The sequence below is a fragment of the Lactuca saligna genome, chromosome 3 (assembly GCF_052625555.1).
Source record: "Lactuca saligna cultivar CGN05327 chromosome 3, ASM5262555v1, whole genome shotgun sequence".
Classification (NCBI taxonomy): domain Eukaryota; kingdom Viridiplantae; phylum Streptophyta; class Magnoliopsida; order Asterales; family Asteraceae; genus Lactuca; species Lactuca saligna.
This window is the reverse complement of record NC_136419.1, coordinates 103,745,192-103,762,953: the sequence shown is the minus strand read 5'-3', so window position 1 is coordinate 103,762,953 and position 17,762 is coordinate 103,745,192. Positions and strand designations below refer to the sequence as shown.

Genomic DNA, 17,762 nt, shown 5'->3' with positions numbered 1-17,762 from the left:
AATAATAATAATAGAATGAAATATGGAATTACCTTTAACTTCAAACTTGCCAAAAACCTTCTCCAACTTCACCACAATCTCCGATAACTCGTATGTGGAGTTACATTGGGTTGGAGAATCTGTACACAAAAACTACTTGGATTCCACATTTAGCTCTTTCATGCATTCTTTAAACCTTTGAATCCAAAAGTGGAATTCCTAATATATCTAATGGAACTTTTCTTGCACTTAATACTAGGTTGGTGTTCATCAAACTCATCATTAACAATAAGGTTTAGGATGTAGGTCATACACCTTACGTGTAATTGTTTTCCCCCATCGTACAAGTTTGGTAGTTTTTCATTAGAAATTCAATTGCTTTATCATTTGAAATAACATTGTCTACGGTTATGGTCATTACATTATTGATACCCCACTTTTCAAGACAAGTCAACAACGTGCGCCCAATGTCTTTTCCCCTATAACTATATAAAGATTTAATATTGATAACTATTTTGTGCATGACCCAATCTTCATCAATAAAGTGGGTCATGACCACCATTAGTTCAATCATTGACATGAACTTGTCCAAGAATCGGTGGCCAATGCACATTAGTTAGGGGATTTCCAAAGAACTTATTCAATTTAACATTTTCTTCAATATAGTAATCGACGAGTCTTTTTGAAATTGTGGTTCTACGTGGCAAAACCATTTTCTCATTCAATGCATTAGTATACTCAATAAATGTTTCATTCTTTGTAAATTTGAATAGTAATTCTCTAACTACAAATAAGTTTAACAAAGTTTTTTATTCTCATCATGCTTCCAAGTGCCAATACTATTCTCTCAATTTATTTATTTATTTATTTTTTAAATTTATAATGGTTTGCTTTTTTAAAATTTCTTCTAAAATTTTACATCTTTTTGAATTCCTTTTTGAATGTCTAATCATATTAGAAGTACCTTTTTTTGCCGGACTCGGTTTTGAGCAACTCGTCACACTATTTGCATTTACTATGTTGAACGTTGTCAACCTCAAGTCCATCATAATTTGCTATGTTGAACGTCACACTATGTTCAATTGACTATTTAATTTCCGAGTTGGCCCTTTTGGCCCAATTAAATATTTATTCGGGTAACCCGGACCGAATAACCTAAAAACCGAATTGGGCTAAACAGATACCCGAGAACCGACCTAAATAACTTATTCAGTTTTAATTCGGGTCAATCCGGTTTGGATTTCGGTTTCGAATTGGGTATTTGGTCCAAATACACATCCCTATTGTACGATAGTGATTTGTTGCACATGAAGATACCAATAACCCTCCTCCTCACAACAAGATATGAACAAATCTTAAACTAAAGATGACGTCAAAGAGAAAGGAGAGATTGTTGTCAGGCAAAAAGTCGATAATGATGGTAAGAATGAAATAATGCAATTGAGACTTGCAGTTACAAGCTCAAAAAAAAAAAAATCAGAATTTATAGAGATTTAAACTAAAAACAGTTATCCCTAAGAAGGTTGGGAAGGTTGAGGAAGTTCATAGAATAACCAAACAAACAAAGATAGTTCTCTATTATTGTTAAGAACCATATTTGAATAACATTTACAAAGCACATTTCTCTACAATAAAGCTCTCACTTAAAACTACATAAAAACCTCCGTGTAACTTTGATAATTTAGTTGTTTATTAGATTAAGTTTAGAGTTTGCTGAGATGGTAAGGGTACGTTTAGTTGAGGAAAAATAGGCCGTTTTCCGGGAAAATTTTCCAAGAAAAATGAGAATTTTGAAAACGCGTTTAGTTCGTCTATTTTTCTAAATTTTTCATGGAAAATGAAAATTTTCCATATTCAAAAATTACAAAGAAGTTGGAAATTTTTGGAAAACTGATAATCAGTGTTTTTTATATTTTTCTAATTCCAAAACTTTTCTAAAATATAAACACACACTTACTCCCACCTCATCCACCTCTACCTACCCCCACCTTAACACCCCCACCCACCCACAAACACACACACACACACATACATACCCACTCCCCACATACACACCCACCCACCCGCACACACACACCAACCCACAAACACACACACATACATACCCACCACCCCCCACACACACCCACCCACAAACACACACACACATACATACCCACCCCCACACACCCACCCACAAACACACACAAACATACATACCCACCAACGCACCCACACACACACAAACAAACTCACACACATACCCACTCACACCCCCACAAACACACACGCACACACACACACACACCCATCCCCACCCCCACCCCCACAAACACACACCCACACACACAAACCCACACCTACCCCCACCCCCACCCTCACAGATAAACACACCCACACATACACAAACCCACACCTACCCCCACAAACACACACATACACACACAAACACACACTCGCACACCCACCCACCCAACACCACCACCACAATCACCGACCTACCATCACCATCACCACCACCACCACCACTAACCTGTCACTAGCACCACCACCGCCACCGCTACCATCACCACCACTGACACAATTGTTGCTGCCACCACCATCGCCTATCATCACCACCCTCGCCGCCGACCCGCTACCATCACCGCACCACCCACACCCTACCACCGCTACCGTTTTCTAAAAATGAAAACCGTTAGAAAAATACACATCTAAACACGTTTTCTAATTTTCTAAAACTGAAAATGAAAAATGAATAAGTTTTAACTAAACGCGTTTTCTAAATTTTTCAATGAAAAATGAAAATGGAAAACAAAAATCGAAAAGGGAAAACAAAAACCGGAAAATAAAAATTGTTTTTTCGTAAACGCAACCTAAGGGTTTGATTTGTTTTTCGGCTGAAATTCTATTTACTTTCTAGATTTTATTTCCATCTTTTTGAAGATAACTAAAAAGTATATAAGTTATCAATAACGAACATATAACCCAACCAATAAGCATAAATCATTTTTATGTATAATATTAGGATTTTCTATATTAAATATAATGAATTTTGTATGTGTATTAAAATGATAAGAGATTAATCTAATAAAAAATCTTATATATTGTGTTATTTTTTCGGATTAAATCTTAACTTTTTCTTTAAAAAAAACATTGTATTTTTTTATTTTTATTTTCAGAGCAGTTTTTTCCGAGAAAAGTTTGTAAATTCTTGAGTTTTTTGGATAAAATTAAAAAAATCAAAAGTTTAAAAAAAATAATTAAACAATTAAGGGTTCGTTTGTAAAATAAATAAAAGATAATTGTTTAAAAAAAATTAAAAATAATACAAAGTTTCTTTGAAAAAAAATAAATAAATATGATTTTTTTTTCGAAAAAATAAAAATAATACAAAGTTTCTTTGAATAAAAATTAAGATTGATTTAATCAAGAAAAGTTTCAATATGTAAACACAGTGATTTTTTTTTTTTTTTTTTTTTTTTTTTTTTTTTTTTGATTTGGGAGGCTTTCCTATATACTTTTGGGGATTTTGCTCACCAATTGAAATTAAGAAATGGTTTTAATAAACATTTTATTTTTGATAATTAGCCTATGATAAATTGTCTTCGTTATATTTTTCTTTTGATTTGATTTATACAATTTTCAAAATTTTATAATAAAAATACAAAAAAATCTGTACAACCTCCTTCTCAACGACTACTTTCTCCGGTGATTCAACCGGCCTTGAGCCGTGAACGTCTGAAACCCACCATCATGGTTCCGCCGCAACCTATCTTTCTGACGCGACGGCCGCCGTGGCGGTTGCTCTTCCATCTGCGGTGTTTGTGTAGACACCCGCCATATCTTCACCGACCTATCTAAACTCCCACTATACAACGTGCAAGGCCTTTCACCACCTCCGTCACGGCGGCTCACATCCACCGCCAAACACTTCACCGGCCCACTGTGTCCATTCAAAACATACACACATTTATGATCTCCTCCGTCTTCTCTCCGCCATACACATATATTCGTATCCACCGAACCGCTGAAAACCAAACGACCGGCGGCCGCCAAACACAGAACCGCCACCGTATGACATCTCAAAACCCGGCCACCGGACAATAGCTTCTCGCGTTCCCAATAATGTAAAAGTCCGTCGGATAAACCAGCGTAAACCACCGTCGCCGCTGGATTAACCACCAACGACGTCACCGCAGATTCCTGTTTCAGTAAAGTGTTCAGAAGGAAATGCTTCGTTCTTTTTCCCGGTTTCTCCCTCCTCCACGCTTTCACCGTCCCATCCGCCGAGCCAGAGAAGATGAAATCGTCAAATCCGGCGACCACCGTGTTAACCGCGTCATCGTGAGCGGGAATCGATTCCAAACATTTGAAATCTGATACTTTCCATACTTTAATTGTTTTATCCCACGAACCTGAATATAATAACGAACGATCTTCGGTCAAGCTAAGACTAGAAATCGCATCGTAATGTTTGATCCAAATTGCACTGTGATTGTTCCTCACCTCCGTATAATTCTTAGGTTTTATCGATTTCTCCATGATCGAAGTCAGATTCGGTAGAGTCCCGATCTTTTTATGAACTCTAGGGTTCTTACCTGATGCCTTCCAAGCCCTAATTTTCCCATCGCTGTGACCTGTAAATATCTTATCGTCAGCAATCACAATCGCTTTAACTAATCCGCTGTTAGATTTGAATGCAGAAAATTCCTTTCGATTCTTCCAAACGCGAATGTTCTTGCTATCGGATCCGGTGTACAACAGATCTCCGATTGCCGCTAACGAATATATATTTCCTTCTTGACGAACAAGAGAAGCTAGCAATCCGGTGTAATCGGAAAAATCCATGCAATCGGGAGCCGGTTGTTCACGATACGACCATTTAGAACTTGCCACCGGCGACGTATCGTATGGAGACTTGTTGTCGGTTTCCGGCATGTTCCTGAGACGCAAATGAAGCCGTTCGACGGCGTCATTTGGATGATTCCGGTGAGGATGATGATGATGATCGTTGTTGATCATCAAAACGTTGGATTTCTACCGTGATACGTTGATGATGATTGTAAATTTCTAATCATAATCCTTGCAATAAAATGATCTCTCATAGATCGGTGTTTCGGATTTTTGAGATGAGAATTCAAAATGTCTGCAACAAAGATCGTAGAGAAATTGTGTGGAAAAAGATATTGGCGTCGATTTTACAAACCATCTTTAAAATAAGTAATACGGTTGTTATTGATTAGTAGGTTTATAGATAATACAAAATCTTTGTATTTACACTAAATTTATAGAAATGTGACTTGTTTAAATTTTTTTTTTTCACCTAAAGTATATAATCTAAATCATGTCTATAATTGCTTTGTTATTGTGAAATCGGATTGGAAGTTTTTACCAAAATAAATTAGTCTCTAAATTTCTTGTTTATTTGGTACCTACTATAAATTGATATTTAGATTAAAACGCCAATATTGGAATCAGCTTTTAACTTTTTAAGTAGTAACTATAAACCTTGTTGTGGCAACGTAAATGAAAAGGCACAAGATCACAAATAAATTATCGGGAAATCTCCAATAAAGTCCTAAAATTTTAGCCCGGTTTATGTTTTAGTCCTAAACTAATTTTTGTTTACGAAAAAGTCCCAAAAACCGGCAAAAGTTTGCATTTTGACCCTTTTTGACTGGTTGGAACCGGTAACAAATTAATTTAGGACTATTTCATAAATAGATCCAAAATATTGGGACTTTTCTGCAAAAACAAAAAATATTAGGGTTATTCTGCAAACAAAAACCTTATTATTATTATATTAAAAATATAAATAAGTATACTATTTTTTTTAATTTGTTATTATTAATATTATTAATAATACATATATATACATTTAAATTAAAAAAAATATATTAAAGATATTCTATAAAGGTGAAGGTTGAGCGGATGATAATGCTTTAAGCTTTGAAATCATGAATGTCTCTTTGTATATTCTATCTTTGTATATGGTCATTTCACATTTGTTATTATTGTTTTTAATTCAGAATATTAACATTTAACAATTTAAAAGAAGCTACTGATTTTTCAAATTGTTTACAAATAGTGAGCATGTGATATGCGTGTATGTCTTATGTGTAAGTATTTTTGAATTACCAACATGTGTGTTGCTCTTTTTCATTACTTTATCCTTGTGGTTTTTTTTTGGAAACATAGCAGATATAGTGTGATAAAACAAAATAAATCATATTACTTTCTATTAAATAAGATACTTTAATTAATATTTTCGAATTTTGATATGGACCACCAATGTAAATATTTATTGTGGATCTGTTGGATTTGAAAAGAAATCATTCTACCTTAAGAAATTTTATATACAAAGTGAGAAATCCTTTTGTCTTAAACTATTTATACATAATTTTACAAATAGGTAACTTCTTTTAAATTGTTAAGTGTTACTATTTTGAATTGAAAACAATAATAAGAAATGTGAAATGATCATATACATAGTGAGGACATACAAACAGTGATTTCAATGTTTAAAGCATTACCATCACCACCACCTTCACCTTTAAATAATTTCTTTAATATATTTTTATTTAAGTGTATTTATATGTATTATTAAAAATATTAATAATAATGAATTTAAAAATTAGTATACTTGTTTATAATAATAATAATAATAATAATAATAATAATAATAAAGTTTTTGTTTGTGGAAAAATCCTAATATTTTTTTTTGCAGAAAAAATCCCAATATTTTAGGTCATTTTGTGAAATAGTCCTAATATTTTAGATTAGTTTATGAAATAGTTCCAAATTAATTTGTTGCCGGTTCCAACTGCTCAAAAGGGGTCAAAATGCATACTTTTGCCGGTTTTTAGGACTTTTTCGTAAACAAAAATTAGTTTAGGACTAAAACGTAAACGGGACCAAAATTTTAGGACTTTATTGGAGATTTCCCTAAATTATCAGTCAAACATTTGTGTGAGATTCTGCATGATTCGAAATAAATGGATGAAATTGTTATACTCTATGAGTATTCATGCGATCAATAATGCTCGATTTTGAGTTGGATGAACGAATTTTGGAGACATGATTTCAAGTTGAATGGAGAGTACTTAGTGTTGGCAACATGTTATTACACCCAAATTGTCCACCTAATCATTTTAGTCATAATTGTGTGTTATAACACTAAAGGTGAAAATAGACAACACCAATATGGGAATGGATAACACCAAATAACATAGGATAATACATTCTATTTTCTATTTTTTTTTGGATGATTTTTAATTTCTATTATTCTAATTTGTTTTATTTTTTTTATTTACTTCATATATTTCTAATTCGTTTTATTTTTTTTATTTATGTCATATATCGATAAAAAAACATATAAATTAATAAAACATAATTTCATTAAATAGTAAATTAAAAATATCATACAAACCAAAAAAACATTGAAAAAAAAACACACGATAGTCCTAATAATAATAATAATAATAAAAAAAAAAACGATAAACTATTCTTCGCCCCAGTATTTGCTCTCGATCTTTGCATTCATCATTCGTATCACTTTAGCTCGTCTCGGTGGTAAATTTGTTTTGTTTGTCGTAAGAAGGAAATCTAAATGTTCTCGTTGCAATTCATATCTTTTATTTGCGATTTCCGTATGGGAGTCGAATTTTTTTTCATTTCGTTGTGCTCTCGAAGCCTGCGCATGTCGTTGCACGTGATTGGCTTTGTCGCACCCTATCGGTCGTCGTGGCGGAGAGATTTCCTCAATGGCATCAAACTCGTCCGGGATCTCATCGGTGTCCGCGTTGAGGTCGATGTTCGTGTGTCCGTCGGAAACGTCAACTGAACCCGAACCACGAGACCTCTTTGATTGTTGTTCGAATGATGTTGGTGTTTTCATTCATTTTGGATCTTTCCTCACTATGTCCCATACTTTTTCATACTCAAATACGTGCCCCGTTTGCATGTGATATTCCTCCCTCGCGGCTCTAAACACATCGAAATCATTGGAACCACTTTGACGTTGCGAAGAAAGTTTGTTGTATATGGAATTGAATTTGGTGCACTTCCGGCTAATTTGAGTCAATTTGCCACTAAGCATATCATTATTGCGGTATGTGTCACCCTTGTTCAAAATTGTGCGGAATTTGACGATTACGACATCCCAAAAAACAACTCTTTTCATATCGTTCCCCGTAGTTGGTTGTTTTGAAGTACCGTACCAAGCCACAGCTAACGCATGCTCTTCCTCCGGTGTCCACCATGTTGAGGTGCTTCCGTTTCGTCCATCCCGACAACGACCTCTTTCCCTTTCTTTTTTGGTCTCCCTTTTTTCCCGCTGCTTTTGACTACCCCCAGCTTGTGTCTCGAGAACGAGTTCTTGCGTGGGTGTGGGTTGTGTGATTGTTTGGCTCATGGGACTGAATGTGTTAAAAAGGTTTTGTTGAATGTTTGCATTTTGTTGCATAAATGGTGAGACGGAGAATTGTAGGGGGGTGAGGCGAGATTGAAAAAATTATCGGAATATGGAATTTGTGGTGAGTTTTGGGAGTTTAGAAGGTTCATATATTCCTCATATCCCGCAAAACCTAATGGAGTGGATGTATTTGTCTTCGGAGGAGGGGTATTCGGGTTTTGATCCATAGTTTTTTTTTTTTTTTTTTTTTTTTTTTTTTTTTTTTTTTTTTTTTTTTTTAATGAAATAGAGATAGATATAGAGAAATAGAGATAGATATAGAGGAATAGAAGTGTAATAAAATGAGATATATGTATTGATATAGTTAAATTAAATTAAGCAATAATTTCTTTTTTCCCATTTCACCGATTAACGATAATATTATTGTTTTTCAACGGAACAAATTGCACAACGGTCACATTTTTTTGGCGTTACGACTCGTTACCACGATAACGCCTAATGACGTAACGCGCTTTAATGAGCACCTGGGGCGGTGTTCCCTGTTATGGCGTCGTTAAAGGCACTTGTCATGTCAGATAACGCCCCTTCCGCGTTGCTCACACTCGGCTCTCTAAGGCTATGCATGAGACATGAGATTTAAAGCAATGACGATTATTTTTTAGAAATTTTAATATTATAGAGTTAACTATAGAATATAGGGTAAAGATGTAGGATCAGATCAATGTAAGAGGTCTTTCAATAGAAGTAGGGATTTAAGAACCCAATAAAAAGGGTTGTTTTTGCTTATATGCTTACGAGATCTTACTAACCGTGATATAAATACTACAAGAAATTAGTTGATTTTCCATATTTTTTTTTATCATACTTACACACTACCACAAGATAAACTAAATATATGGATTTTGTGACGGATAATCTTCCACAAAAGTTGATTACGAATCTCTAATCATATTTTGTGACGGATAACTGAAGTATGTATAATAGTATATAGCTACTTTGTTACAAAATTTACAAAATTACACACTATTGAAGATGGATAATATTAAATATGTCCCTAGAAAAATAATATTAGTTTCAATTAAATTGTATGTCGCTAAAACTAAACATTTACAATTGTTTTTTTCTTTTTTTGTTAATAATTTTTGGATTGAGTTTTAAAAATAATCAAAACACTTTCATCACTGATATATGGCTGATTTTATTAAATTAGCAAAAGATTATCCACACCATGGTATTTGAGTGTATCATTCGTACATTTTTTTTATTATCATATTATTTGTTTGAGAAGTTATTCGTTTTCCGAATTTCATGTGGCGTGTACTATATTTCGTTTAATAATTTCAATTGTTTGGTTGTTTTTTTCTCACGCATGAATTAGGGAATATGACTTATCAAGGTAATTAACTTTTCGGTATGAAACTTTTTGGAAGTGTTCACATATGATCATTATGACCTGCTATAGCAGGTTAGATCCTAGATGTGAACTCTTTCAACAAGTTTGTTACCTAGATGTGTATAAAAAAAAATAGTTACCCAAATATGAACAAAATGAAAATTAAAAATTAAATTACATGAATGGTCCCTGTGGTTTGGGGGAATTTATGCTTTTTGTCCCTAATTTATTTATTTTTAACTTAAATGGTCCCTACTATTTATTTTTGTTGCGCGTTTGGTCCCCGTCTTACCTAAAAATACTATTGTGCCCTTATTAATTTATTTTTTTTAATTAACTTTCTTATCTATGTGTTTATTTTATACATATTTAAAAAAATTAATAGACAACACACATTTGTATCTCCTCGGATGATCTCTACTGTTTATTTTTAATTATTTTTTTTTTTAACTTGGATGATCCTTACTGTTTATTTTTGTTACGCGTTTGGTCTCTGTCTTATCTAAAAATACTATTATTCCCTTATTAATTTTTTAAATTAATTTTCTTATTTATGTATTTATTTTTTATAAAAAAATTAATATACCCCACATAAATGTATCTTATCACCGTAAACCTGAAACCACATTTGAGAAATTTAATTGGAGTCTTACCATTCACCATCTCATCTCTGATCCTCCCCATCTTCTATTTCTTTTCCATCTTTAGTAACATCAACGTCTTCACCGTCCTTTTTTTTTGGTACTTCAACTCTGGAGAACCAACACCATAACCTACTATCTCTTCATATTTAGTGGGTTGTAGTGTTGTTTCGACGGAGTTGAAGGACCGAAAAAAGAAGTGATGATGAAGATGTCGATATCACTAAAGATGAAAAATAAATAGAAGTTGAGAATGATGAAAGATGGGATGGTGAGGAGATACAGATATGTGAGGTCTACTAATTTTTCTTAAACATATAAAGCATAAGTACATAAACAAGAAAATTAATTAAAAAAATTAATAAGGGCACAATAGTCTTTTTAGGTAAGACAGAGACCAAGTTCGTAACAAAATTAAATAGTAGGGACCATCCAAGTTAAAAAATTAAATTAATTAAAAAATAAATAGTAGGGATCATCCGAGGAGATACAAATATATGTGGTATATTAATTTTTATAAATATGTAAAAAATAAACATAGATAAGAAAATTAATTAAAAAAATAAATTAATAAGGGCACAATAGTATTTTTAGGTAATATGGGGACCAAACGCGCAACAAAAATAAACAATAGGAACCATTTAAGTTTAAAAAAATAACTTAGAGACCAAAACCACAAATTCCCCCAAACTACAGGGACCATTCATGTAATTTAATTTTTACTTTTGGTTTTGTTCATATTTGGGTAACTATTTTTTTTGTACACATCTAGGTAACAAACTTATTAAAAGCGTTCACATTTAGGATTTAACCTGCTATAGCAGGTCATAATGATCATATGTGAACACTCCCAAAAAGTTTGTTACCTACATATGTACAAAAAAAAGATAGTTACCCAAATGTGAACATACCGAAAAGTTAATTACTTTGATAAGTCATATTCCCCATGAATTAAGACCACTATTGGAGGGAGGGAGGGTTATGGATTTATCAATCATCCAAGATATTTATTTCAAATTCTTTTTTATTAAACCCAATACTTTCGAACCAAGTCATAATTAATCACAAAACTAATGATCATTAAGTAAAATCCCGACCCTAAATCTCTAACGCATCAATAAGATATAGAAAACAAGGAATAAATATTTCACATACACTGTTTTTATACCACAAGCCAACTAATCTTAATCGTTTACAAAACTAAACCTAGTCTGTTCATCTGTGCTCAACAAAATATTTTTACAAGCCCAACCTAATTCCACCATCTTCTCATTCACCACCTTCATATCTTCTTTTGCACATTTCTTGCACTCATTTGCCATATCAAACCACTCGCAACCTTCTAAAATTTCTTCACCTTTTTCCCTTTTGTATGTTAGCCTCTCACGGATGTAGCAAGCCTTCACCATATAAAAACTCAAAACCATCAAAACAAAACACGTAAATAGTTAAACACCAATCCGTGTTTCCTACACATGACAGAACAAATTGTACTGTGTTTGAATTTTGATATCGCATTTGACTAGGACTAAGACTGATATCAATACGACAAAAATTGCAAACTTTTTCCCACAACCAAAAAGGTGGGACAGGGACTCACTCTCGATCTCTTGTGTGTGAAAAGACGTGAATGCCCTCCTCATCCTCATCATCGAAAATAGCCCTAGAAGCTTGTCTAGTCTTGTCCAGTCCAGTCACGTGTAACAAACGAAGCCTTTGTTCGATGGGAATGAATTATATTGGACCAGACAAGTTTTTTAGGGCTATGTTCGATGATGAGGATGAGAAGGGCATTCACGTCTTTTTCACAAACAAGAGATCGAGAGCGAGTCCTTGTCCCACCTTTATGGTTGTGGGGCAAAGTTTGCAATTTTTGTCGTATTGACATCAGTCTTAGCCCTAGTTAAGTGCGATATCAAAATTAAAACACATTACAATTTGTTTTGTCATGTCATGTGTAACAAACTTACGCATGCGGCCTAAGTGTTGTTTTTTTTTTTTTTTGGAAATTTAAAGAAAATTTTGAACCTGTAAGAGACCCGTGATGATATCTGAAGTACTTGATCCTTCACGTAAACAAATAAGGATACCCTACAATTTGGTAAAGTTTATAAGATCTTTGAAATTGTGACACATAGAAAGAGCAAAAAAGAACTCGACACTCACTTCAGTTCTTTGAAACCCATGGAAGGAGATCTCCATGCATACAAAGTAGAAATCATCTTTACTTAAAGATCGCATAGCCATCATTGATATTTGTGGTATTTGGCATTTGGGGTTCAAGCAACCGATCCTTATTGGCAATTTTAATCTCCCTAAAACAATAAATAAAGGTATGATGATAATGATATAACAAACAAAAATTAATGAAAGTACATCGATATTTCTCACATTTAACCCTAAATTCTAAACAAAGTCCACATTATTGAGAATGAAGATCTAACCTTTGCTTGAGAAGAAATTCATTCCTTCCTTTTTACTTACTTCTGCTGGTGAAGGGATATATCCAAATTGAATCCATGTATCCATGATTATCTCTAACCTATCCTAAACATCGAACTTATAACAAAAGTGAGATACTAGACACACTTATGAGGAGGGCATTCACGTCTTTTGTCTATAAATGTCTAACCTTGGTTAATGTTTGCAAATGGACATGGTTTAAACTTTGATATATCCCATAAAGATCAATGGCTGTGAAAATTGGGTATACAACAAAAGGTAAACCTGCTTGCAATCTTTTGCAAAATTGAAGAGTTAGATAATGTCAAAACATGATAAAGACAAGTTCCCATGAATCTAGTAATCATTCATCATGAAGGGTATAAATCTTTTTTCAAAAAAAACAAACCTTTGGTTGTTCTTTAACATAATATTTAGGGCAGCAGCTAACATAAGACCAAGGTTGTCAAAGCAGACTTGTTGAATCTAAAACAAGCAAAATAATAATAATCATTAATCCCATCAAAGATTACATAAACCTTAAAAAAAGGAAAACATGAACAAAACCTGTGCTTTTGCAGAAACTTCACCGAGGTTATCTGCTACTGCAAAGCTTCTATGGACAGCTGTCTGAAAATTTATAAAGTGTAGAAAACTTCTGTGAGAGTATGATTAGAAGAATGGACTTGTTTAAGGATGAAAAGTTTGGAAAAATACATTAAAAAGAAAAAAAGATTTGACTTACACCAGTTGCTAGGTAACATGCGAGGCTTATTTGCTTAGCAATGTTGGCGATTGATGCAAGAAGCAAAAAGTATTGTGGAAAAGCAGGAGTCATCAACTCAACACCAATGCTCAAACTGAAAACAACCGATGTCAAGAACCTAACTCTCTTCAATTAAAACAAAAGAAAAAAAAAATTCATTCAGTACACTTGATATCATATACCAAAGCAAACGTATAGCAAACAAAATCTTGATTGATAGTTAGGCCTCCTAGGATTGAGACTGATGTCAATGAGACAAAATTGCAGCTTTTTGTCCTGTCCAAAAAGTTGGAACAAGGTGGGACCGGACTTGCTCTTTATCTCTCGTTTGTGCAAAAGACATAAATACCCTCCTCACCGTCATATTGAAAATAGCCCTAGAAAATTTCTCCAATCGAGTTCCGTTCTGGTATTACAAATGCAGCCGAAGGCTGCATTTGTTATCGGGGAATTGAATGGACTGGACAAGCTTTTTAGGGCTATTTTTTATGATGAAGATGAGAAGGGTATTTATGTCTTTTGTACATACGAGAAATAGACAGCTAGTCCATGTCCCATCTTGTTCCCCTTTTTGGATAGGACAAAAAGTTGCAATTTTTGTCTTATTGACATACAATCTGTTAAATCATGTCATGTTTGTATAACAAAAAGGGTGTTATGGAACTGTAAATACCTTCAGATTTGTATCAAATGCAGAAGCGAGACTAGCAGTGTAGATGCACCTACTTAACCTTCCAAGCCCATCTTTCAAAACCCAATTCAGAGCTGCTGCAGATGGAAGTGAACGGGCATATCCAATTCCAATTGCCCTGAACATTGCCTAAAAGACGGAATAGTCAATTCCATTCCGACCAGCGAAATATATTCATCCAAAAGATTATGTAAAAAAATGGTGTGTATTGCCTAAATGGAGAATAGGATACCTGCGTAGCAAGAACTTGAAGAGCAGAACTGAAGACTCTGTGCAAGAATTTCCATTTCACATATTCCAAATAATTTTCATTAATTTCTCTGGGAAGCAAGAAATTTCTGACACCCAAACTGCAACTTCGCAAAAACCTTCGACATCCATCAACTAAATCATCAAAATTATCGAAACAAAATGGCTTCCCGTCGATAGAAACCAATTTTAAATCATTACCATCCCAAAAGTATCGGGAAACACCGTCAGACTGTCGAATAATGACCGGAAGTAGCGTGGATGTTGTGGGTTCAAGTTCTTTTTTCAATTTCTCCTCTTCGAATTCGAAGTGGAATGAAGTCTTCAACGAATTTGGTAGCTCTAAGGTTCTTCTAAAACAGAGGTTTTGCTTAATCGGAAGAAAGAACTGAGTTTTCGTTTGTCTTTCCCATCGCGAGCTCAAATTGAAAGTAGGATTTGAAGTAGAAATCCGTAAGGCGGATTGCATGAGAATGAAGGAAGACTTTCAGCCTGTGGACTTCGTTGAGCTTATTTGTGTCCTAGGGTTTAAGGCGGAAATTCATAAATGGTTTTATTGGGTTATGAGAAATTTATGCGTGGAAATCTCCAGAAAAGTGCTAAAATTTTAGTTCAATTTATGAAAAAGTTTCAAATTAATTTTTGTTTACAGAAAAGCACAGAATACCGGCTAAAACTTCGAAAAAACCCTTTTTGGTCGGTTTCGTAGATTTAGCCGGTATTCTGTCCTTTTTCGTTAGTTTGCTCAAAATATTAGGATTTTTTGAAAATTACCCGATAACCAAAAATATTGGGACTTTTTTGAAAATTACTATGGAATTAATGGATATTATTATTAACAAATCATTTATAAACATAAAAAATATTTTTTTATTATAAACAAAGGAAATACATTTGTTGTTAATTTCTAGAAATAGAATGGTCGACTATGTACTTCTCAATTGTTTGTTGACCACTTCAAAGTCTCTATGTTCTTCATATGTATCGTTGTGGGTGTCATAGTGAGAAGTACTCTATTAGGCGTGACCAATACAAGAGTTGATAATATTTATTAATACACAATCAATAAGTGTCTACTTGCTATTAAGCATGATGCTATATGATCATGTGTTATTAGAAAGTATCATTACACGAACATATAGATCTTTCATTATGTTCTTTAACCTAACTACCACCTAACCTCCAAACATTACCCGGTAACAACCATAAAATTACACACATCTATCGAGAGTGAAAAGTAAACTTTGAATGACAATTTAAATAGATAATCACCCTTCACTTGTTTCCATATAAATTATCATTCAGGGTTCACTTTTCACATTTTATAGATGTGTGTTAGCCGATGATTGTTAACATGTAAGCTATGAATGTTGGTTGGTAGTTAGGTTAAACAACATAAGAAGAACACCAGCATTAGAGGAATGCTAACTAACTTCATCTCACCATCATACCCACAACAATGCATAGGAAGAACGTAGAGAGTTAGGAAACAATAGAGGAGTACTTAGGCCACCAATATTTTGGTTATTATGTAATTTATAAAAGATTTGTTAATAATAATATCCATTAATTTCATGGTAATTTTCAAAAAAGTCCAAATATTTTGGTTATTATGTAATTTTTGGAAAAGTCCCAAAATTTTGAGCAAACCAACGAAAAAGTACAGAATACCGGCCGAAAAGGGTTTTTTCGAAGTTTTAACCGGTATTCTATGCTTTTCTGTAAATAAAATTTATTTTGGGACTTTTTCATAAATTGGATTAAAATTTTGAGACTTTTCTAGAGATTTCCCATTTATGCGCGAGTAGTTTTTATTTATTTATTTATTTATTTTATTTGAGAGGAAAAGATTACATCATTTAGTCCTTAAAAGCCCCCATATTTACATAAAAAAACCGGTTATGCCCAAAAATGATTTTTTTTTGCCACAAATGTCTAACATTCGCCCCTCATGTTTGATTTAATGTTTTTTACCGGTTCCCCTTAACCAACCGGTTACATCCACCCTTTTAACCCCCAAACATACTCGTTTTCTGTTAACATCGATCCAAAGTCTTTCCCTCCACTGTTTTCTATTCTCTATCCCGTCTTCTACCCTAAGTATCAGTAAAATGTCAACTTCGTCTGCCAAAGCAAGCTTCCAAGGTGGCCCAACATTGAGAAAGAAAAGAGTAGTTAGATGTGGCTGTGGAGATGTGTGCAAGGTATCTGTTGCTCGAACACCTGAGAACTATGGAAAGAAGTTTTACGGGTGCCCTAATTACAAGGTAAACAATTTTCCCTAATTTGTAAATTTCTTGATAAGCCTTGAAATGGTACAATGAAGAAACCTTGAAACAATTTGCCATAATTTGTATGTAATTAATACAAAATATTGTTTTTTCTAGGTGGAAAAGAGGACTGTGGTTTTTTCAAATGGTACAATGAAGAAGATAGACACATTATCGACCTAACTCACACAATGCAGATGCAGGGGCAGGGGCAAGGGCATGGACAGTTGAAGACTTTGGTAGAAATAATTGTAGTTCTTTTGGTTCTTATTTTTGTAATGGTGACAATAGTTGTTTTGAAGATGTAAATCATTTTGGATTGGCTTTTGGTAGAATGTTTGGGTCGACTTGGCTTTTGGTAGAATGTTTGGATTGATTTTAGTTGTAAATGGAAGTACAATGCTGAAGTTGGCTAGTAACTGGTTGTTTTGGAATGGTAGAATGTTGTGAAATGGTAAAGTACAATTATGAAATGGTACAATGTTGTTTTGGATGAAGATTTTAGATAGAAATTATTTGTGAAATGCAAATGGTAAACTACAATTATGAAATGGTACAATGTTGTGAAATGGTAAAGTATAATGAAATGGTACAATGCTGTGAAATGGTATAATGTTGTGAAATGGTAAAATACAAATTATCTGTGAAATGTAAATGGTAAACATAACAAACATATGGTTCATAATATACATTAAATTGCTAAATGGTAAAGTACAATGCTGAAATTGGTTAACTGTAGTTACAAATGGTACATAATATAGATGCCAATGGTATGAATAAAAAAACATAGTATAAAATAACAAATATATTATAACCATAATGAGGGGATTCATTACATCATATTCATGTACCAATACAAAAGATTACAAAAGATCAACTAACATGTACCATCCATCCATTTGTACCAAATTGCCAAAAATATATCACAAAAAGGCAACC

General features: G+C 33.5%; 1 protein-coding gene and 1 pseudogene across 1 annotated transcript; both read right to left on the bottom strand.

Moving 5' to 3' along the window:
* Positions 1 to 3,521: 3,521 nt before the first annotated feature.
* Positions 3,522 to 5,155, bottom strand: LOC145037082 (protein JINGUBANG pseudogene; annotated as a pseudogene).
* A 6,349-nt stretch (positions 5,156 to 11,504) lies between these two features.
* On the bottom strand, positions 11,505 to 15,081 carry RUS4 (root UVB sensitive protein (Protein of unknown function, DUF647)). Its single transcript, XM_078985649.1, has 10 exons — positions 14,537 to 15,081; positions 14,287 to 14,433; positions 13,593 to 13,739; positions 13,415 to 13,477; positions 13,257 to 13,333; positions 13,038 to 13,143; positions 12,850 to 12,952; positions 12,572 to 12,720; positions 12,434 to 12,496; positions 11,505 to 11,805 (listed from the first exon to the last, which is right to left on the bottom strand). The coding sequence occupies exons 1-10, from the start codon at positions 15,020 to 15,022 to the stop codon at positions 11,590 to 11,592; spliced, it is 1,557 nt and encodes a 518-aa protein (XP_078841775.1). The 5' UTR covers positions 15,023 to 15,081; the 3' UTR covers positions 11,505 to 11,589.
* Positions 15,082 to 17,762: the final 2,681 nt, after the last annotated feature.

Bases quoted from the DNA above. Each gene is read 5' to 3' on its own strand.
- RUS4 (XM_078985649.1), bottom strand. From the start codon at position 15,022: ATGCAATCCGCCTTACGGATTTCTACTTCAAATCCTACTTTCAATTTG. The intron at 13,334-13,414 runs GTTTTGTTCATG...TGCTTGTTTTAG, and splicing joins AAGTTTCTGCAAAAGCACAG to ATTCAACAAGTCTGCTTTGA. The intron at 12,497-12,571 runs GTGAGTGTCGAG...ACCAAATTGTAG, and splicing joins ATGGGTTTCAAAGAACTGAA to GGTATCCTTATTTGTTTACG.